The 22,337-nt window shown below is 42.6% G+C and overlaps 1 protein-coding gene across 3 annotated transcripts; it reads left to right on the plus strand.

Moving 5' to 3' along the window:
- The first annotated feature begins 1,809 nt into the window (after positions 1-1,809).
- On the plus strand, positions 1,810-22,321 carry LOC307179190 (zinc finger protein 587B-like). Of its 3 annotated transcripts, XR_013825340.1 has the most exons (5): positions 1,810-2,265; positions 2,891-2,929; positions 3,539-3,668; positions 8,231-9,955; positions 22,226-22,321. XR_013825340.1 is itself a non-coding variant. In XM_079908055.1 (4 exons), exons 2-4 carry the CDS (start codon positions 2,897-2,899, stop codon positions 9,544-9,546), a joined length of 1,479 nt encoding a protein of 492 aa, XP_079764181.1. In that variant the 5' UTR covers positions 1,810-2,265; positions 2,891-2,896; the 3' UTR covers positions 9,547-10,872. The 3 variants fall into 3 exon arrangements, 2 of the variants coding, with proteins under 2 accessions (XP_079764181.1, XP_079764182.1); XM_079908055.1 differs by lacking the exon at positions 22,226-22,321 and having other exon boundaries at positions 8,231-10,872; XM_079908056.1 differs by lacking the exon at positions 22,226-22,321 and having other exon boundaries at positions 3,542-3,668; positions 8,231-10,872.
- The last annotated feature ends 16 nt before the right edge of the window (positions 22,322-22,337 follow it).

Here is a 22,337-nt window from a genome sequence, read left to right on the forward strand (position 1 = left end):
AATATAAGTGTAAAAACAAATTATGGATACTGTTCCCCACTCATGCCTGATAAATTTATCAGCTTATTACGTGTAATTATATTATCTTACACGGATGTTATATGTTTGGGCTTCATGATCTGGAGTAGTGGGTACATGGTCCTTTTCCTGCACAGGCACAAGGAACAAGTCCAACACATTCACAGCAACAGACTCTCCCCCAGACCTTCCCATGAGGCTACAGACACGCACACCACCCTGATTCTAGTGAGCTCCTTTGTCTACTTTTATTGTCTCTCTTCCATTTTGAGTCTTTGCATTACTCTTATTGTGAATCCAAAACAGTAGCTAATGGACACGTCTGTGCTAATAGCATCACTTTACCTGCTTTCCTTTGTGTTCATCAGCAGTGACACCCATGTCTCTAAGTTCTTCTGTGATTTCTGAACCAGGAAAAAAAGTTTCCTAATCTAGCTCAAATAGCTATAAGTCTTATGATTTCTCCAGTTGGATCAATATTAATTTGTATTTTTAATTTTTTAAATTACATGATTGTCGGTCCAAATTATTCTGCTAGAATTGGGGATATAATAGTAAATAAGAACAACCCTTGCTAAATAAGCAAACAACAGATCTATACACAAATTTTGAATTCCCTTTTACTAAACAAACAAAAAAATGGAATATATATATATATATATATATATGAATACACAGGCAAACACAGAGAGATGCATTCATGTGCAGACAGAATTCATAAAAGTTACCATGGCATAAACATTGCTTTTCTCCACAAGATAGAATTATCAGACTTTTCACTTTGCTAAACCAGAAACAACAGCCTCTAAGTGGAGTCGCTCCTGCTAACACCAAGACTTAATACCTAACATAGCTGCAGTTATAACCTTCCCCAGAAATGTAATCAGAAGCAGTAAGTGTGGAATTGTGAGGTCAGTACCAATTGGACCATCTGTCACATGGGCCGTCTCCATTTCTCAAAGGAAGATGAGGTAACCCACCTCAAAAGAACTTTTTTCTCCAAAGGGAGATGACCTTATGTGAAATAATCCTTTTTTGTGTTTATGACTTCCCTGTGTTGCCTTTAAAAATCTTTCTCTTTCCGTGGAGCTTTGAAGCTCCTCTCTACTTGCTACATATGATGCTGCCAAATTCATAAATCATTCAATACACACATTTAGATCTTTAACATGTAGTCAGTTAAATTTTGTTTATCAACAACTTTTTATTTTATAAATGTACAGAGAGTAGTACTCCTTAATAAACAATAGCCAATGTCATATTTCATACAAGAGAAACTGTCAGCTGTGTAGTACAAAAAGGAATGTGCATGTGTTAAACAGATTTATGTTTTTTAGATAAAATGATTTAATGTTTTATGGATAAGATGGTGTTTCTCACTGAGTTGGCATAATCATTAATCATTGACTACCAGGAAGGAGAGGCCCGGATCCCACCACATCCGGCTTCGTCAGAGCCGTCCAATATGCCTCCTCTATCTTGTCTACTGTGGCCCAGGTGATTTTTTCCTTTTCTTTAAATTCCCAGACAAAACGTACTAAAGCTCACAAAAATGACTTTAATGCCTCAGTCTGCGTGCATTTACAGGACAATAGGATAATGTATAATCACTTGCATCTACCAGACAATGTTAACATCTACCAGACAATGTTCTCATGGAATCCGAATTTCTAAACACTTCAGAGATCAATAGCATTGAAGGATTTCTAAATGCACTTCGGGCTCCCCAGAAATTGGCCTTCGCCCCTTTGAAAGGAAGCGAAGCTTCTCTCCGACCTAGAAGAACAAGGCCTTCAGCTCTGAGCAGCCCCGTGGCATTGCTTGACCCTTTCCCTGGGAGATTCCAGCAAAGGCGCCGCTCCTGCGGGCCTGTGTGCCGGCGGGAACTCCATTACCCAGAAAGCTATGCGCTGAGCGGCAGCGAAGAACACCCAATGAACATCCAGACTTTCGGCATTTCCGGGAGGGCGCACTGGGCGAAGACGAGACTTCCTGTATTTTGTGGCGGTCATTTTGGCAGTCCTTGGGGTCAGAGCGCAGAGTCTGTATTGGGGAGACAGACAGAGGAGGCGCGGGAAGAGGCTTTGTCCCCAGTGACTAGAGGCGGTTCTATAGTCGGGCACATCGCCGCTTGCGGGGCCGGTCTGGAGACGTTGGTGCCCGGTCCGTTCGAGACGCTCGGCTGTCCCCTCTCTGCCCCGGCTTGTGGCTCAGGTGGCGGCGGCGGCGCCGAGGGACCCGCCTCAGGTAAACGCTCGTTCTGCGGGTCCTCACCGCCCTCGCCCCACCAGACACTAAAGCCCCGAGTGCGGGGCGCCTGCTCTCGTGCCCGCAGCCCAGGCCCCGGTGTCCAGGACGGTGAGGTGGCCGTGTGTGGGGCCCTGTTTCTGACAGACGGTGTGATGGCGCGTGGCAGAGGGTCACAGGTGGAGGCACCGGCAGGTGCAAAGGCTGGGAGGTCGGATTGAGCCGGGAGGATTGGGGAAAACTGGGGTCCGTGTTGCTTCTGCAGGGAACAAAGTGTGGGTAGAGTCGCACCTGCAGTGACAGGCTGAGGAGTTGTACCTTCCTTCTTAGGGCTCTTGGAGCCATGGAAATTTTTGCGTAAAAGGGACATGATCTAAGTTAAGTTTGAAAAAATACCCAGAGTCTGTTCAGTGGAAGCACAAATTGTAGGGCTGCTGAGGACATTGCGGCAGAGGGCGTTTGGGGTTTTTTCCCCAAGGACACAAAACTGCTGAGAGTCAATACAGAGGTTAGATGGTCGGTCCGAGATTACCTGGCTCTGGTGACTCCCAGGGGTGCAGGGAAGGCCTGAGCCCCTAGTAGGATGCCATGCTCACATCCCTCTAAGACCTGCCTCTTCCCACAGGTTTCCATGGCTGCGGAAGTGCTTTTGGAACCTAATCAGGTAAGTGGCGGTTTCGTCCTCCCTCACTGGTCCCAACCCCTATTTTCTCCAAATTTGTGGTGTCATGAGACTTGTCACGTGCCATTTTCCCAACCTTTGTGTGTGGGGACCTTAGAGAACATTAGCTCAGGGTCCTGAGTTGAGTCCAGGGGTTTGATGGAGGGGTTCCCATTTCAGGCCACCAATGGAAAGAGATGTAGAAGCTTATCACTAAAACGGGAAGTGCTTGGAGGTGAGGCTAAGCTGGTTTAGGGAATTGCAGGTCTCCTTCCTTTCTGGTGAGAACAAACTGGGTGTGGGGAGTAAGAGTCAGACTTGGAATGACTGCCTGTGAGGTTAGGCATCTGTTCTGCAGGCAGTGGGAGGTCTGGATCAGATGAGGGAGGTGTACGCATCTAGGTCTTAACAGGCCCCATGTGGTTGCAGAGTGGACAGCAGAGTGAACACAGTGCTGGGAGTATGAGAAGACAGCAGACACCAATGGCACCAGGATCTGGGATCTCCTCTGAGATCTTAGGAGGAGGATGGACATGGGGTAGATGTGTGAGGAGATAGATTGTGGGTCTTCAGGAGTGAGGCTGTTGATGATTTCATCTGTCTCTGTCCTAGCAGGGAAGTGTGACCTTTGAGGATGTGGCCCTGTATTTCTCCTGGGAGGAATGGGCTCTCCTTGATGAGGCTCAGAGATGCCTGTACCACGATGTGATGCTGGAGAATTTTGCACTTACATCTTCATTGGGTAAGCTCTTACACCTGCCCCTATGCCCAGGGCAAGGCTTGGCCTTCCTCTTTTCTCCGGGGTCAAGTATGTCTCCATCTAAACCATGGGTACTGCTTCCTTTCCCAGTTGCCTGGGTATGTGCTGTGGTTCAAGGGTTGAGCTGAGTGCATGTCTACTTCTCATCCTTATCACTCCAGCACCTCCTGCCCCGAAGCTTCACAGGGAAGGATTAGGTATCGCTGTTCTTTAGGTCAGCCTAATGGATCCCACCTGTCATGCCCTGTCTCTCGCTGGGTGACTGTCTAGTTCCATGGCACCCTAGTATTGCTCCCTTCCTGTACCTCACATTTATTTGTTCCTGACTGTGCCTGGAAGTGTAGTCACTTATATAGTCACTGCTTACACAGATGATCTTGAGAGGTCCTTTCTTTAAGTTCGTTTTACTTTATTTTTTAAAGGTTTATATTTCTTTCTCTTTTTTTAAATATTTAATTAATTTATTTATTTATCTTGTATTTTCTTTTGGCTACACCTGGTCTTTGTTGTGTCATGCGGGATCTTCGTTGCAGTGCACGGGCTCTTCGTTGTGGCACGTGGGCTTCTCTCTAGTTGTGGCTTGCAGATTTTCTCTCTCTAGTTGTGGCAACTGGGCTCCAGAGCACGTGGGCTCTGCAGTTGTGGCGGGTGGACTCCAGAGCGTGTGGGCTCTGTAGTTGAGATGCACGGGCTTAGTTGCCCCGCAGCATGTGGGATCTTAGTTCCCCAACCGGGGATCCAACCCATGTCCCCTGCATTGTAAGGCGGATTCTTTACCACTGGACCACCAGGGAAGTCTCTTTACTTTATTTTAGTTGTGGCAAAATATACAAAACAAAATATTTACATTTCTAAGTGGCATTTAGTACACTCTCATTGTGCAACCATCAGTCATGCATCCACAGAACTTTTTCATCTTCAGACAAACTCTGTTCCCCTTAATCAGTAACTTCCCTCATCTACTGATAACCACCATTCTACTTTCTGTAAATATGAATTTTCCTATTATGAGTATCCCATGTGTGTGGAATCAGACAGTAGTTCTCCTTTGATGTCCGGCCTACTTTACTTAGCATAGTATCTTAAAGGTTCATCTATGTTGTAGTATGTTTGCTTCCTTTTTATGACTGAATAACATTGTATATACCACGTTTTGTTTACCCATTATTCTATCGGTAGACAGTTGGGTGATTTTGCCTTTGGCTCTTGTGAATTATGATGTTATGAACATGGGTGTGCAGATATCTTTTAGTGTCCCTGCTTCAGTTCTTTTTGAGTATATACCCAGAATCAGAATTGCTGCATTTTATGATAATTCTGTTTTAAATTTTTTGAAGAATCACCATACTGTTTTCCATAGCAGCTTCACAAAGGTTCCAATTTCTCCCATGCTTGCCTACACTTCTTTTCTGTTTTTTTTGAGTAATAACCATCCTAAGTAATGTCAAGTGGTATCTCATTGTATTTTGATTTGCATTTCCCTGACAGCCTAGTGATGTTGAGCATCTTTTCATGCACTTATTGCCCATTTGTATATCTTCTTTGGAGAAATGTCTGTTCAAGTCTTTTGCCAGTTTTTGAATCAAGTTGCTTGGATTTTTTGTTCTTGAGTTTTAGGAATCTCTATATATTCTGAATGTTAACCCTTCATCTGACAGGTGATTTGCAGATATTTTCTCCTATTCTATGAGTTGCCATTTATTATGTTCATACTATCCTTTGATGTACTAAAGGTTTTCATTTTGATGAAATCCAGTTTGTATTTCTTTCGTTCCTTGTGAATTTGTCGTATCCAAGGAATCATTGCCAAATGTGGTGTCATGAAGCTTTTCCACTATGTTTTCTTAAAGAGTTTTATAGTTGTAGCTCTTAAGATCTTTGATGCATTTTTAGTTAATTTATGTACTCGGTATCCATCCAACCTCCTTCTTATGCATGTGTATATTCAGTTTTCCCAGCATCATGTGTTAAAATGTCTGTCCTTCCCCATTGAATGTTCTTGGCCTCCTTGTTGAAAATCATTTGACTGCATATGTGAGAGTTTATTTCTGAGCTCTTTATTCTATCCTATTGGTCTATATGTCTGCCTTGATTCCAGTATCACACTGTTTTGGTTACTGTAGGTTTTCAGTAATATTTGAAATTTAGAATTGTGACTCTTCCACCTTTGTTGTTCTTTTTCAATATTGTTTTGGCAATTTGGTGTCCCTTGAGATTCCATATGAATTTTAGGATGAATTTTTCTATTACTGCAGAAAACATCATGGGAATTTTGATAGGAATTGCATTGAATATGTAGATGGCTTGGAGAGTATTGACATCTTCACAGTGTTAAGTCTTCCAGCCTATGAGTATAGAAATCTTTCCATTTATTGTCTGTAATTTTTTTTAGCTGTGTTTTGTACTTTTTACTGTACAAATCTTACTTCCTTGGTTAAGTTTATTTCTAATTATTTTATACTTTTGACACGTACTTTTTTTTTTTTTGGTTGTGCCAAATCTTAGTTGCGGCTGGTGGGCTCCTTAGATGTGGCGTGCGAACTCTTAGTTGCAGCATGCACATGGGATCTAGTTCCCTGACCAGGGATTCAACCCACGTCCCCTGCATTGGGAGGTGAATTCTTAACCACTGCACCACCAGGGAAGTCCCTTGACAGGTACTTTTATATGTGGAATTGTTTTCTTAGTTCCCCGTTCAGATTGTTCATTGTTAATGTATCGAAATATAACTGATTTTTTTCATTTTGTATTTATATCTTCTTCCTTTGCAAACTTCAATTATTCTAACAGTTTTATGGTGGAATCTTCAAGATGTCATGAGCTGTAGTGAGTTTTACTTCTTCCTTTCTCTTTTGGATGCCTATTTGTCTTTCTTGCCTAATTGCTCTGTCTAGAATTTCTAATACTGTGTTGAATGGTAGTGGTGAAAGCTGGCATTCTTTTCTTGTTAGTGATCTTGGAGGAATCGTTTTCAGTCTTTTACCATTGAGTTTAATGTTTGCTGTGGGTTTCAATTTTTTTGCTTCCATTATGTTAAGCTAGTTACCTTCTATATATAATTTGTTGAGTATTTTCGTCATAAAAGGGTGATAAATTTTGTCAGATGGTTTTTGTACATTGATTGAGGTGATAATAAGTTTTTTTCTTACTGTTAAAATGACATATTACCCTGATTAATTTTGTATGTTGAAACATCCTGGCATTCTAGAAATAAATCCCAGGTGTTTATGGTGTATAATCTTTTTACTATGCTGCTGAATACAGTTTGCTAGTATTTTGTTGATTAATTTTGCACAAATAATCATCAAATATATTGCCCTGTAGGTTTCTTTTAGTGTCTTTGCCTGTTTTTTTTTTATATCAGGGTAATAGTAACAGCTGCAGTTGACCTAAATTAAAGCAATTTTGCATTGCAAAGTATTTACATCAGATTGATTCTACCATTGTAGTTTCTGTCCAGGTGGGAAAATACCTGGTTTTACTACTCTGCCACCTTCCCTTTAGCTGTGCCCATGGGTACTTCTTGTAATATTTGAAATATCTTTCCTGTGATCTGTTTTGTCTGAGTTGTCTGGGACAGTATTGGCTACTGACTTCTCCTGTCCTTCCCTTAGGATTTGTATCATCCATCTCTCATGCAGTAGCTCAGCTGGGGTTAGAGGAAGAGTCCTCTGTGCTTCCCAGGATGGATATGATCCCATTCTCCACAAGATGGGCCCAGATGGGGCCTGATCCCGATAAATGGCAGTTGGGGGAGGACATGACTTCAGGGCTTGGTTCATATCAATCATATCAAGAACCTGTCCTGTTTTAATTTTGTTTTGGTGATGCCATCACCTGTGGCCACACTTCACCTCCAACTTTCCTTCTCCATTCTTAACACTTTGCTGACTTGTCATGTCTAATACTAGTCATTTGTATTCTGACTCCAGCTGAGACTATTCCCCACCTCTCTGGACTGTTTACCTCACTGATTCCTCACACTCTTCCCTCCTCAGTGCTTTACCATTTTGTAGTGTCCTAAAGAGTGCACGTGTCTAATAATCCTTAAACACCTGTTACCTTTTTTCAGTCAGATATTTTTGGGCCTGAACAAGACTTCTGAACAGCATCACATGTCATCAGCAGATATAATCCTGCTAAAAGCCATTGACAGGACTTCCCTGGCAGTGCAGTGGCTAAGACTCCACGCTTCCACTGTAGTGGTCACGGGTTCGATCCCTGGTTGGGGAACTAACATCCTGCATGCCGCATGGCACGGCCAAAAAAAGAAAAGCTGTTGACAGAAGAATAAGCTGTAGAACAGGCATTTCTCCTGGGCCACACCCTTTACTCTTGTCCTATGCCTAGTGAGGCCTGCACCATCCTGTGACCTTAGGGACCCAGTAGGGCACAGCAGTTGTTTCCTCAAGCTGACCCCAACTTCCTTTTCCTGAAAACAGTTTCATGGACTGATTCATTGATGTGTCAATTTACATTTGTGATGATTTTGCCCCCTCTCAATAAGGTTAACATGTACTTCATCATCACTTCTTTACTTTCAGGCTGTTGGCATGGAGTAGAAGATAAGGAAGCACCTTCTCAACAGAGCATTTCTGTAGATGGAGTGTCACAGATCAGGACTCTCAAGGCAGGTTCATCTCCCCAGAAGGCCCAGCCCTTTGAGATGTGTGGCCCAATCTTGGGAGATACTTTGCACTTGCCTGATCACCAGGGAACACATCTTGGGCAGAAACCATACACTTGTGGGAATCGATTCTATTTCTCTGCCAACCTTCAACAGTATCAAGGGCAGCACATTGGAGAGATACACATCAGAAGTTCTGTGGACAGAGCCTTGTTTATAAAGAGCCACACAACCTATGTGTCAGGGAAATCCTTTTCCTGTAGGGAGATAGGGAAAGACTTCTTAGCCAGCACGAGATTTTTCCATCAACCAGTCACTCACACTGAAGAGAACCCAAACAACAATAATGAGTGTGAGGCTGTCTTTCACAGTGGAAAAATGCATCACAACTGGGGAGAAGGCAGGAAAGCCTTTAGCTGCATAGACACACTTGTTGAGGACCAAGGAGTCCACACTAGAGAAGGGCTTTATAATTGCAGCAAATGTGGAAAAGCCTGTACCCGAAGATGGAACCTCATTGAGCACAAGAAAGTTCACACTGGAGAAAGGCCTTATAAATGCCATGAATGTGGGAAGTCCTTTACCCAAAGCTACAGCCTCAATAGCCATAAGAAAGCTCACACTGGAGAAAAACTTTATGAATACAGGGAATATGGAAAATCTTTTAGTCAAAGATCCAACCTCATTCAGCATCAGAGAGGTCACCCTGGAGAACGGCTTCATCAGTGTGATGAATGTGGAAAATCCTTTAGCCGAAGCTCCACTCTCATTCACCACAGGAGACTTCATACTGGAGAAAGACCTTATGAGTGCAGTAAGTGTGGGAAATCCTTTAAGCAAAGCTCCAGCCTCAGTTCACATCGGAAAGTCCACACAGGAGAAAGGCCTTATGAGTGTCAGGAGTGTGGAAAATCATTTAGCTGCAAATCTAACCTCATTATCCACCTGAGAGTTCACACTGGAGAAAAGCCTTATGAGTGTCAGGAATGTGGAAAATCCTTTAGCTGCAAATCTAACCTCATTAACCACCTGAGAGTTCACACTGGAGAAAGGCCTTATGATTGTGGAGAGTGTGGAAAATCCTTTAGTCAAAGATCCATCCTCATTCAACATCAGAGAATTCATACTGGAGAAAGGCCTTATGAATGCCATGAATGTGGGAAATCTTTTAGCCGAAAGTTTAGTCTCATTTACCACCAGAGAGTTCACACTGGAGAACGACCTCATCAGTGAAAAGAATGTGGAAAATCTTTTAGCTGCAAATCTAACTTCGTTGAACATGCCATAAATGGCTGTTGAACATGCCCCAACTGCCATTTATCTGAGAATTCACACTGGAGAAAGGCCTTGTGAGTGTGGAGACTGGAAAATCCTTTAGCCAAAGTTCCAGCCTCATTCAACATTAGAGAGTTCACAGTGGAAGGTGTTTTACGAGTGCAGTGAATGCAGGTAATCTGTTAGCTGCTAATCTGATCTCATTCAATACCAGAGCCTTCAGACTAGTGAAAAGCCGTAGATATGCTGGGATGTACAGTTCTAGTATAATTACACTGGAGGAGAGAAGTTGGGAGGGAGCCATCTGCCTGAATTAAAGCCCATATATCTGAAAGTCTGCAGTGGGAAGATTTCCCTAAAGTCCCAGGTATGTGATAATCTTTAAGGAACTGTGTTATAATTTCTTGCCTGCCCAGGACCCTTGCCAGCTTTATGTCAGTGCCATCTATGGGAGAATTCATTTCATCTCTATCACCTGGGAGGTCCACAGTGTGCAAAAGTTACCTCCCAACATACTCAGGGAAGCTGACCTCTGTCCCATCCCCATTTGCGGGGGAAGCAATGAGTAGTCTTAGCTCTTATGGGGTCCTCATTCCCTTCTCATTTCCAAAGTAGGGCCTGGACCCGACCTAGTCTGGGCCCAGTGGACCCTGTCTGAGTTCTATTGGTGACTTGTCAGGGAGCACTGCATATTCAGGGACACGTTAGTTTCTGGTGACACTTCTCTTGGATTTTCCCAGCCTCCGAGTCACAAAGCGGGGAACTGCATGCCTCCTATTGCTCTGCATTTTTTAATAATAAAGGCATTAATGTTTAAGCCACCTTTGGTGTTGGGGTTCTATTCACTGTGTGAGGTGATCTGAAAACAACTGGGCTCTACCAGCATTAAGGACTGCACAGCTCTCATGTAGGTCCCATGCTTTGTGTGCCTCACATGTCAGTATGATTAAGAATATAGCTCTCGGGCTTCCCTGGTGATGCAGTGGTTGGGAGTTCGCTTGCCAATGCAGGGGACGTGGGTTCGTGCCCCGGTCCAGGGGGATCCCACATGCCGTGGAGCGGCTGGGCCTGTGAGCCTTGGCCGCTGAGCCTGCGCATCTAGAGCCTGTGCTCTGCAACGGGAGAGGCCGCAGCGGTGAGAGGCCCGCGTACTGCAAAAAAAATAAATAAAGAATATAGCTCTCTTTCTGGTTTTGGCCTAATGTACATTGTTACCCAGGGTCTCCTAGGAAAGACTGCAGGGTTTCAGAGTCCTAATTTGTGGACTGGGTATCAGGGTTTTTTTGTGGGCTCAGAAAACACCCTGAGGAGCCAGGAAGTTATGACAGCCTCCAGTGCTTCTGATAACAACACAAATTGTTTTTCTTATTCACAGTAAATATCACATAATGCTCAGCAGTTATCCTGCAAAAGAACCACATGCCATGATCCCCAGAGTTCACTAGATAATGCCACTGTGAGACTAGGGCCAGGGGGAACCATCTTGGTAAAGAAACCCTGGAGCGGAGGAGAGTGCAGTGGAGTAGATGGAGTGTGCCCCTTCTAAAATTGCATCAACAAATTGACTGTGACTGTGCAGTATCAGTGGGCACAGATGCTCAGAAATTCTCAGAACCTCCAGGCAAGTGTATCTTTTTTAGCTGAGGTCATTGTGAAAGAAAATAAGCTATTGGTTTTCTGGATTCCTATAGCCTCTCTTGGATGTTCAGCTAAAGGCCATTGCTACACAAAGAAACAAGCATAGAGCGAAAGGAGATCCCTTGGTCCAGGGTCCCCAACCCACTGGCCTCGGACCGGCACCGATCCTCGGCCTACTAGGAAGCGGGCTGCACAGCAGGAGCTGAGTGGTGGGCGAGTGAGTGAAGCTTCATCTGCTGCTCCCCATTGCTCACGTTACCTCCTGAACCATCACACACCCCACCTCACTGCCCAAATCCCCTCCCCTGTCTGCTGAAAAATTGTCTTCCACAAAACCTGTCCCTGGTGCCAAAATGGTTGGGGACTGCTGCCTTAGTCCACAGTGTGGCTCTGTGACCAGCCAACATTCCTGTTAACTCAGGTGGGAAGGAATCTATTACTCATCAGTATTTTCTACCACTAAGGCAAGGCTGCTCCTCCAAGGTCATTAGAAAGAGAGGCAATATAGGATTGCCAGGCCTGATTTTCTGAAAAGAGTGGGATATCTATATTTTTCTTTTGAACCATTTTGTAAATTTTTATTCAGGTATAGTCAACATGCAATATACTGTATCTATTTGAAGTATACAATTTAAATTTTACATACATATAAACCCATGAAACCTCATCATAATCACAATAATGAACATGTCTCTCACCCCCAGTTTAACTCAGGCTCTTCTCCCCAGGCCCCCAAGCCATCATTTATTTACCTTTATTTATAATAGATTATTTTGTATTTTCTAGAATTTTATATGGTTTTATTCATAAAATGTTTACTTTTTTTTTTCTGGTTTCGTTCATGGTTCATAATTATTTTCAGATTCTTCAATGATCCATAGTAGTTCATTCTTTTTATTGCTGAGTAGTATCTTTTCTATACTTATACCATTTGTTTATTCATTTGTCTGGTTAAGAGAATTTGGGTTACTTCCAGTTTTGGCTATTGTGAGTAAAGGTGCTAGAACATTTGTGTGTAATTCTATGTATGTACGCATTTTCACTTGTCTTGTGTTAGTAACTCAAAGTATAATGCCTGAGTCATAAAATAGGTGAGTGTTTAACTTACAAAACTGCCAAATGGTGACCTAAAATTATGGTTTGCTTTTGTATACCCACCAGGTTTATGTAAAATGCTTCCACATTCTTGCCAATTCTTGGTATGGTCAGTCTTTTGAATTTACACTTTTAGTAAGGAAGCAGTAGTTTTAGTTACATCTCCCTAAGGATTCATGGTGTTGAGCATTTTTTTCATGTGTTTATTTGCCATCTGTTTACCTTCTTGGTAAAATATCTGTTTATATCTTATGCTTATTTTACTTTTTTATGTTGTGACTATTTCCCTTTTCATTAACAAGTAATACGCTCATTTTTGTTCCTCAATTTTTGTGCATTCTGTACAATGTAATTACCACATACACCATATACGTACAATTTTAATCTGCATTGTTCCTATATTCTTAAGTCTAGGCTTTAATAATACAGTTAAGTCCTGGTTTGTAGTGTTTTCCAATTTCCCTGATATAAATACTCCCACCATGGCCAATTTCAAACTGTCAACATGATGTCACTGAACATGGAGTTGGGAAAAGTTGTCAGAGGTCCATCATTCTAACTCCGCCATACTATTCCAGTAGCTACAATAACCTGTAGGACACAGATGATAATAAAACATAATAAAATTATTAGGAAGTGACAGGTTTTGAATATTTGTTTCATGAATGTATAATTGACGGAACATATAAACTGTATGCATTTAAGGTGTACATTTTGATGTTTTGATACATTCTTACACCCTGAAACCAAAATTTTCATTGGAAACAAAAGACAGTCTATTGATATAATAATGGCACTTATTCAGTTAAATTATTCAATTCACTACTTCAATTATGCAAGAAACAAAAGTAGAGCAGGCAAGATATTTCAAGTACAGGCAGTTCTTGAGGGAAAAAAACCCCCAAACTTTGAAAATGTTTTTCTCACAAAGGATCAGAAGGAATGCATATTAGGGAATTCTCTGGTGGTCCAGTGGTTAGGGCTCCACACTTCCGCTTCAGGGGGTGTGGGTTCTATCCCTGGTCTGTGAACTAAGATCCCGCATGCTACTCAGTATGGCCAAAAAAAAAAAAAAGTATAAATTAAAAGTTGAGAGGCAGTTTTCCAGCATTTTATTTTGGAGTCAAAACCATACTGTTTTCAGTATGAATCCTCTAGTATTTTGTGTCTTTGTTCTTGTTGACAGAAAAGCCATAAGTAATCCAACATAATTCATAATAATTGGGGTTCTGTAAAGTGATTGGGGAATTTCAGTACATTTTAGAACAATCAGAGGAAGCACAGTTATAATTTAAAGTGCTATTAGCTCTAGACATTCTCAATATTATCACCCATATTTAACAGAGGAGCAGATTTTAGGTCCTAATTTCTAAAGTTATCCAGTGCATATAAACTAGGATTTGTTGAAGACTCTTTCTGTCTGTCTATCTTTTTGTCTTTGTCACATACCAATTGTCCATATTTGGTGCATACTGTAATAATAAATATAATTAGCACTAATGTTTTGGGAAGAAAATAGTTGCCTATTGTCCACAGTTCTGGGGCAGGATCTTGAAGGGCATATCTCACGAGCTACAATCGTGCAGCTGTATATAGGCATCTGGCAGGGGCTAAAAGAGCACTATGGGAATGAATCAAACAGTCAGGTGGTCATATCGGGAGAGTGAGAACAGATGCTACTGTATGTAAGCAAATCCAAATGTTACGGAAAGGATCCTAACCATAATTGATTCGTTTCATACATATACAGGTGGGGAGGAAAGTGTATGTGTTAAATTTATCCTCGTGTATTTACACGAACTTTTCCAAGTAAATTTAAACACGAAATAAAAAAAGGAATTAATAGACAAAAATAACACATTAAATGAGAAAATAAAATGACCAGAAATCATGTTGAAGACATATCAAAAGAATATCTTTGACATACAGATCAGGTTCATTAACTTAAAGTGAGAAGTAACTAATTTTGTTTAGATCTGAGACACCACCATAGATGTTAATTGTCCTAGGAGGAATGGCATCTCATGGTGGATTACAGCTACATTGATCCCATCCATTGAGGTCCCATACCTCACATAATTCAAATGAATGTGCCATTCAATCTTCACAGGCCAATACTTTGCTCTTACATGTATTCTAGCCAGTGCCTATTTTTACAGCCTCTCCTTTGCCTACATAGGAACTCAGTACTATACACCTTTACTTAGTTGCCCATGGGATACCACAACGGTTCAGCCATCACATACAACCTCAACTCACAAGAAATTAATTGGATCCAGCTGTCCCCACACACCCAAGTATGGCGCTACATTGATGACATCCCCTCGTGAGGGGATTTGCTAGACAATTGTGCAAGGCATACATTCATTGTTGTGCTTACAGAGAACAGATGGGCTACTGCCCCACACATTTCAGCTTCATGCCACCCCACTGGATTTCTTATCTTCATCCAGTGTGCCTAAGGGCTACTCTTGCTTATGTAGTTAAAGGGCAACTTTCCCTGGCCTTCCCTTTAAAATACCAACTCTAGGGACTTCCCTGGCGGTCCAGTGGTTTTTTAATTAAAAAAAGAATACTCCAGCCATTCAGGATGGTCACTATAAGGTCCTGACCAAAATTCCTGTTGGCAATATATTAATTCTTGGTTGCTCATGTCAAATGCTGTTTTCAAGATTTTAGCCCTCAAGGTCTATTGGTTTTATTTCCCTAAATACTTCTCACTTCTGCAGGCATATCCTCCTCCATATCAGACTTCCCTCTCTTTATGTGACTTGTAGTATCTGCATTTGGGGGCCACATATAACCTTTCGGCTTCCTGCCAATAAAATTCTGTATCTTGATTGTGGTTGTGCCTACATGATTCTACATGTGATAAAACTGCATAGGGGCTTCCCTGGTGGTGCAGTGGTTGAGAGTCCACCTGCCGATGCAGGGGACGCGGGTTCGTGCCCTGGTCCAGGAAGATCCCACATGCCGCAGAGCGGCTGGACCCATGAGCCATGGCCACTGAGTTGGCGCATCCGCAGCCTCTGCTCTGCAACGGGAGAGGCCACAACAGCGGGAGGCCCGCGTAGCGCAAAACAAACAAAAAAACAAAAAAACTGCATAGAACTACACACATACACACACACACGTAAAAACGGTGAACTGTGAAAAAGATACGAGGATTTAACCAATGTCAAATTCCTTGTTTTGATATTAAGGTTACATAAGTTGCTACCACAGAGGAAACTAAGTGAAAGATACTCTGTACTATATCTGCAACTTCCCGTGAATATACAGTTATTTCGGAATAAGACATTGAAAAAAACAAAACAACAGATCATGTGTCTTGTCTTGCTAAATCCCCACAACTTCCCAGAGTAGTAAGAATACAACCCAAATTTCTCATCATAGACTCCAAAATACATGCAGCAGCCCTTACCCCGCTCATCTCACTACCTACCAGTCTCCCGCTCCAGCCCTGCAGTCTTTCACTCTCTATACCAACAAGCCAAGCTCTCACTAACCTTGGGGTGTTAATACATGCTTTTCTCTTTCCAGGGAATTTTTCTTCACTTTCACACCTGGTTGGGGTCTTCATTGCACTGCATAGCTGTACAGTTCAATGTCCCATTTTCCCACATTTACAGATGTGAATCCTGAGTACTGAGGAGAATGGACATGACCAAGGTCAGCCAGTTGGTAAATGGCACAGCTCAGACGAATTAGAAAAACAGTGTGTCTCTAGAGTCCAAGCACTTAGCTACTAGCCCACACTCCTTGCTTCACATGTGAATTGAGAAAAGAATATACAAGGCCAAGCAATCCAGTTCCAAGCTTCATCTTTTTTATTATGAAGACAATAATATGTTCTCTTTAAAAAAAAACAAAATATATATGGAAATGCAAAAGGCTTATAATAGTCAAAGCACTTTCTATTTTCTTAAATAGAACAAATTTGGACTTTAAAGACCTGATTTCAAAACTTACTATGAAAAAAAAAAAACACTATGAAGCTATAGTAATGAGACCATGTGGTATTGGTGAAAGGATAGACAATGGAGCAATGGAAGAGTCCAGAAATAGAGCCACATGCATATAACTAATTTATTTTCAACAAAGTTGCCAAATTAAAAATGAAAGGATAATATTTTCAACAAATTATTCTGAAAAACTGTGATATCCTCACACATAAAAGTAAAGAACCTCAACCCTTCCCTCAAAATCTTCACAAGTGAACTCAAAATGGGCCATAAACCTTAATATAAGAGATAGAAATATATACCATCTTAAATATAACAGGAAGAATGTTCTTTGTTCTTGCTTTAGGCCAAGATTTCTTACACAGGAAAAAAACACAAACCATAAAAGAAAAATATGATAAACTAGACTTTAATAAAATTTAAATTTCTTACAGTTCAAAAGGTACTGATAAGGAAATGGAAAAAAATCTATCTATGGCCTAAGAAAAAATATTTTAAAAACCTATATCTGACAAAAGGCAGGTATACAGAACATGTAATAAGGTAAACAACACTACTAAAAGAATAGGCAAAACATCTGAACACATTTCACTAAATATGATATATGAATCATAAGTAAGCACATGAAAATATTCAATATTATTATTTAAGGAAATATGAATGAAAACCACAGTGAGGTCCCACTGCACACTCATTTTAATGGTAACATTAAAAGACTGAAAATATCTAGGTGTTGAAGATGTGAAGAAAAGTGGAACTCTCACACATTGCTGGTAGGAATGCAAAATAGTAAAAATAAATTTGGAAACACTGGCAGTTAATGAAGTTAATCATCCACTTCTTCCTAAGTATAACTATAAGAGAAATGGAAATCTGTGTCCACTGAACTATTTGTACGTATTGGCACTTTCCAGGAACTTTATTCTTCAAACCCAACAACTAGATAACAAAAACAAACATCCATCCACAGATGAATGGTTAAGAAATTGTTATATTTATAAATGGAATACTCCCCATCAATATTAAGGAATAAACTACTGATACAGGGGGAAAACCCCCCATCAATTTCAAAGCGTTATAGTAAGTATGGATGTGTGCATAATCTATATCAACAACAGCCTTAGAGAGACCAAAAGCCTTTCTACTGAGATTGGACGTTAACATCCAACAGGAAAACAAAAGAAAGACTGGGATCTGGCCCTCAGCTGCCCAGTTCTGATAGGCCACCGCAGGTGAAATAATGAAAGATTGGCTCCTCACCTTGAGACAGGCTGGGACCTGAGACATGAGACCCTTTACTGCAGTACTTGCCCCTGGACAAACGTCTTCTTGAACAGCAGAATACAAAGAAACTCTAAGGGACTAAAAATATATGCATGAGAAGTTGGGGCAAATTATAAACAATAAGATATGAAAAGGCCAAAACCCAACTGCCACCTTTGAGGTGACTGCCTGCCAGGAGCAAAAGCAGTGTACTATGCATGATACCTGCACAGAACACCACCAAGGGGGCAGGCAGACCCACTAATCCGCTCCTGTTCTTCCCCCCATTTAAGAGACCAGCTTGTCTCTTCGTGAGGAGAGAGCAAGTGCATCTATTACTTGTTTTTGCTCCCTCCTGATGCAGCACAAGTCCCAATAAAGCCTTGCCTAAATTTCTCATCTGTCCTCTTATCAATTTCTTTTTATTTTTTAAATTATTTACTTATTTATTTGGTTTCCCCTGGTCTTATTGCAGCATGTGAACTCTTAGTTGCAGTATGCATGTGGGATCTAGTTCCCTGACAAGGGGTCGAACCCGGGCCACCTGCATTGGGAGCTCAGAGTCTTAACCACTGGACCATCAGGGAAGTCCCTGGCCTCTTAACCAATTTCTATTGATTAAAGAAGTCCAAGAGGGATTTCCCTGATGGCGCAGTGGCTAAGAATCCACCTGCCAATGCAGGGGACATTGGTTCCAACCCTGGTCCGGGAAGATCCTACATGCGGTGGAGCAACTAGGTCCGTCACAACTACTGAGCCTGTGCTCTAGAGCCCACAAGCCACAACTATTGAAGCCTACGCGCCTAGAGCCCATGCTCCACAGCAAGAGAAGCCACCACAATAAGCCCACGCACCGCAACTAAAAGTCCACACGCAGCAATGAATACCAACGCAGCCAAAAAAAAAAAAAGGCAAAATTCCAAGAACCCAAGTCGGTAACTGTCTCTGAGCTATTCTAAATGGCTCAAGATTAAGGGCCACTGGGAGATGGGAGAGACCCTGCCACACCCCCTCAAGTTAAATGAGCTGCGCCATTTCCTGATTAGGAATCTTGCCTTTTTTTTTTTTTTTTGGATTTTTGTGTGCGTGTGTGTGCGTGTGTGTGTGTGTGATATTAGTTCCCCGACCAGGGATCGAATCCACGCCCTCAGAAGTGAGAGCGCAGAGTCCTAACCACTGGACCTCCAGGGAATTCCCAGGACCCTTGCCTTCTTGCATTCTGGCCTCTTTACCACTCCTGCCAGCCTCTATACATATGCCCTCAGGTAACATCTTCATGGTGCCCCCAACAGCGGTCACCTGTGCCTCTGTCTTCTCGTCCCCTGACTCACCCACATGGGTCGTCCTGCCTCATCCCTGAACTTTGGCCACTTCCAACCATGCCCTTCAGAGCCCAGCAACTCAAGGATCTTGTGTCTGGGAATAAAGACGCAGACATAGAGATGAACTTGAGGACATGGGGAGGGGGAAAGGTAAGCTGGGACAAAATGCGAGAGTAGCACTGACATATATACACTACCAAATGTAAAATAGACAGCTAGTGGGAAACAGCTGCATAGCACAGGGAGATCAGCTCGGTGCTTTGTGACGACCTAGAGGGGTGGGATAGGGAGGGTGGGAGGGAGACGCAAGACGGAGGGGATATGGGGATATTTGTATACATATAGCTGATTCACTTTGTTATATAGCAGAAACTAACATAACATTGTAAAGCAATTATACTCCAATAAAGTTTTGGGTTTTTTTGTGTTTTTTTTGGTTTTTTTTTGCGGTACGCGGGCCTCTCACTGTTGTGGCCTCTCCCGTTGCGGAGCAACAGGCTCCGGACGCGCAGGCTCAGTGGCCATGGCTCACGGGCACAGCAGCTCCGCGGCATGTGGGATCCTCCCGGACCGGGGCACGAACCCGTGTCCCCTGCATCGGCAGGCGGACTCTCAACCACTTCGCCACCAGGGAAGCCCAAAGATGTTTTTAAAAAAGTAAAAAAGGATAATTTAGGAGAAAAAAAAAAAGGATCTCATGTCTGCACCTGACTTTAGACCGCTGAACCCCATCCTCCCCCACCACCACCCCATGTCTCCTGCCCGGGCATCACATATTTTCCCCTTCTTTTGGAGACAACTTGGATCCAGATCTTGGTGTTTCTAGTTCCATTTTCTTTATGTATCCCACAACTAGTATTTAATAGCAATAGGTGTTAGCCACTGTTTCAGAGGCATAAAACAGAGAAAATCCCTTCCCACAGGTTGATCACAACTTTTGTTCTTTTATGCTTTCTATTTCATTCTCCTACCCTTGGCCATTTAGATGTCATCTTCAATCTGATCATCGGACTCACTGATTCATTCTTTAAATATCCCCATCCTCCTATGTATTCTACTCAGTCCTTTCTTTATCAATGTTTTCCATAACCAACATTTTCCCAATTTTTTGAAGCATATCTTCTTGCTCCTGTGGATTTTTTCTTTCCTCATGTCCTGGATTATTTTATCCTCTTATTTTAATTTCTTTGTACTTCCAATTCTTTATACTATATAACATATGTTGCTTACTATGATTTTTGTGAGGTTGCGATTCTTCTTCCGTATCTAGTTACTTTTTCCTGGATGTATGAGTTGCTCTGTGTGTGTATGGAGGAATGGCCAAGGTCAGGCCAGATGCCCTGGCAGATGCAAGAGTATGAAATGAGGAGATGGGCTAGGGAAGGGAGCCCAGTTTTCACCACACTAGGCAACCAGGATCATCTGTTTTCATCTTAACTTAACCAGGGTGGAGGCGTCTCCTGAGCTGTCATCCCAAAAGTCTGCGGGATGAGAGGGGATGGCCTGACAGCCCAGGGGCAGCTGATCTGCCTGACCTCTCCTCAGACCGCTCTTGCCAGATATCACGGTCTGTTCCAGCACCACAGTCTGAAGCTGGTACAGCTCGTAATGACTGAACTGAGGCCATGTAGGTGGTAACTGAAACCACTTTTCTGTGTGTGTGTGTGTGTGTGAATTGGCAACGGGTTTCAGGATGGTAGGGAAGTGCACAAAATATGGAACACTTCCCTAATTTGTGTATCATCCTTGTTCAGGGGCCATGCTAATCTTCTCTGTATCGTTCCGATTTTATTACATGTGCTGCCGAAGCGAGTATGAAACCGCTTTTCTTTTTCTTTTTAATAAATTTATTTATTCATTTATGTATTTATTTATTTATTTTTGACTGCGTTGGGTCTTCGTTACTGCACACAGGCTTTCTTTAGTTGCATCGAGTGGGGGCTGCTCTTCGTTGCAGTGAGCAGTCTTCTCATGGTGGTGGCTCCTCTTGTTGCGAAGCATGGGCTCTAGGCATGCGGGCTTCAGTAGTTGTGGTGCGTGAGCTCAGTAGTTGTGGCTCATGGGCTCTAGGGCGCAGGCTCGGTAGTTGTGGCATACAGGCTTAGTTGCTCCACGGCATGTGGGATCTTGCTGGACCAGGGTTTGAACCCGTGTCCCCTGCACTGTCAGGCGAATTCTTAACCACTGCACCACTAAGAAGTCCCTGATAATTTGGCTTTATTGAACTTTGTGAAACTGTGAGGCCACGGGGAGCGGCAAAGTTTTTTTACCAGAGGCAGTCTGAGCCCTGCTGTAAGTAACTCGAAGCCACTGGGGAGCTTCCACAGAGGAGGCACGTGTCCAGGCTCGGTTATAACAGGGTCCCTATGATGGCTGCTTTGGGAATAGAAAGACTTGTGTGGGAATTCCCTGGCAGTCCAGTGGTTAGGACTCCGTGCTTTCAATGCCATGGCCCCGGCTTCAATCCCTGGTCAGGAACTAAGATCCTGTAAGCTTTGTGGCTCAGCCAAAAAAAAAAAAGAAAAGAAAAGAAAGGAAGGAAGACTACTGGGAGGAGGGGAAGCCAGTTAGGAGCTGACCTCATTAATCCAAGGGAAGGATGATGGGGCCTGGGCAGTGCAGGGTAAAACGTGATTTGATTCTGGATATAACTTGAAAGCAGATAATGTTAGGACTGCTGCAAAAGTCCCTTCTCTCCAAAAAACATTCCATCTGCTTCCCTATCTCTTCTCTGATCTTCCAGGTGGTCACTCACTCCACAAGAAGTCAGGAAACAGAAGTGCTGAGTTTTCCTAAAATCTCTTCCTCCTGCTTTCCCCCTAGTGAGTGTTAAGACCCCACCCCTCCCACCACATTTTCAAACCAGAAGCCTCTCCCCATTTTAACCCCTTCCTCTAACTCAGTCCCCAAAAGTCCATCAAACATCATGTGCTTCCTTTATATAAAATAAGAACTGCTCTTTTCCTTCCCACTAAATGACCTTAGTTTCAGCCTCTACAATTTCTTTGTTGGATTAGGAACCCCTCCTTTGGGGTACTGGGGCACCCTCTGACTCACCAGACCCGATGCACAGGAGGAGAGAATCCCCCCACCCCCACCCCCGCATTGTGCCACAGGGCTTGAGGAATCTTAGTTCCCTGTGTCCTCAGCAGTGAAAGTGCAGAGTCCTAACCACTGGACCGTCAGGAAATTCCCAGGAGAGAATCTTAGCCTTTTTTTCTGCACTTGCAATCCACAAGTGTTGGAAAATTGGAAAGTGTTAACTTTGTATAAGACTCACATAGGACAAAATTTGACGTGAGATTAAACATTATATCCCCACTTAAGTGTGAATGTTGTTATATTTCACTGCAGGAATATGTGTGGTTGATTGTGGCCTATTGCCCCAGGCCCAGGGCTGTTATATAATACCATACTGAAAAGCTGGAGCTGCAGCTGATGAAGATTCCAACAGAGATTCCATCAA

This window comes from Stenella coeruleoalba (assembly GCF_951394435.1).
Source record: "Stenella coeruleoalba genome assembly, chromosome: 20".
Taxonomy (NCBI): Eukaryota; Metazoa; Chordata; class Mammalia; order Artiodactyla; family Delphinidae; genus Stenella; species Stenella coeruleoalba.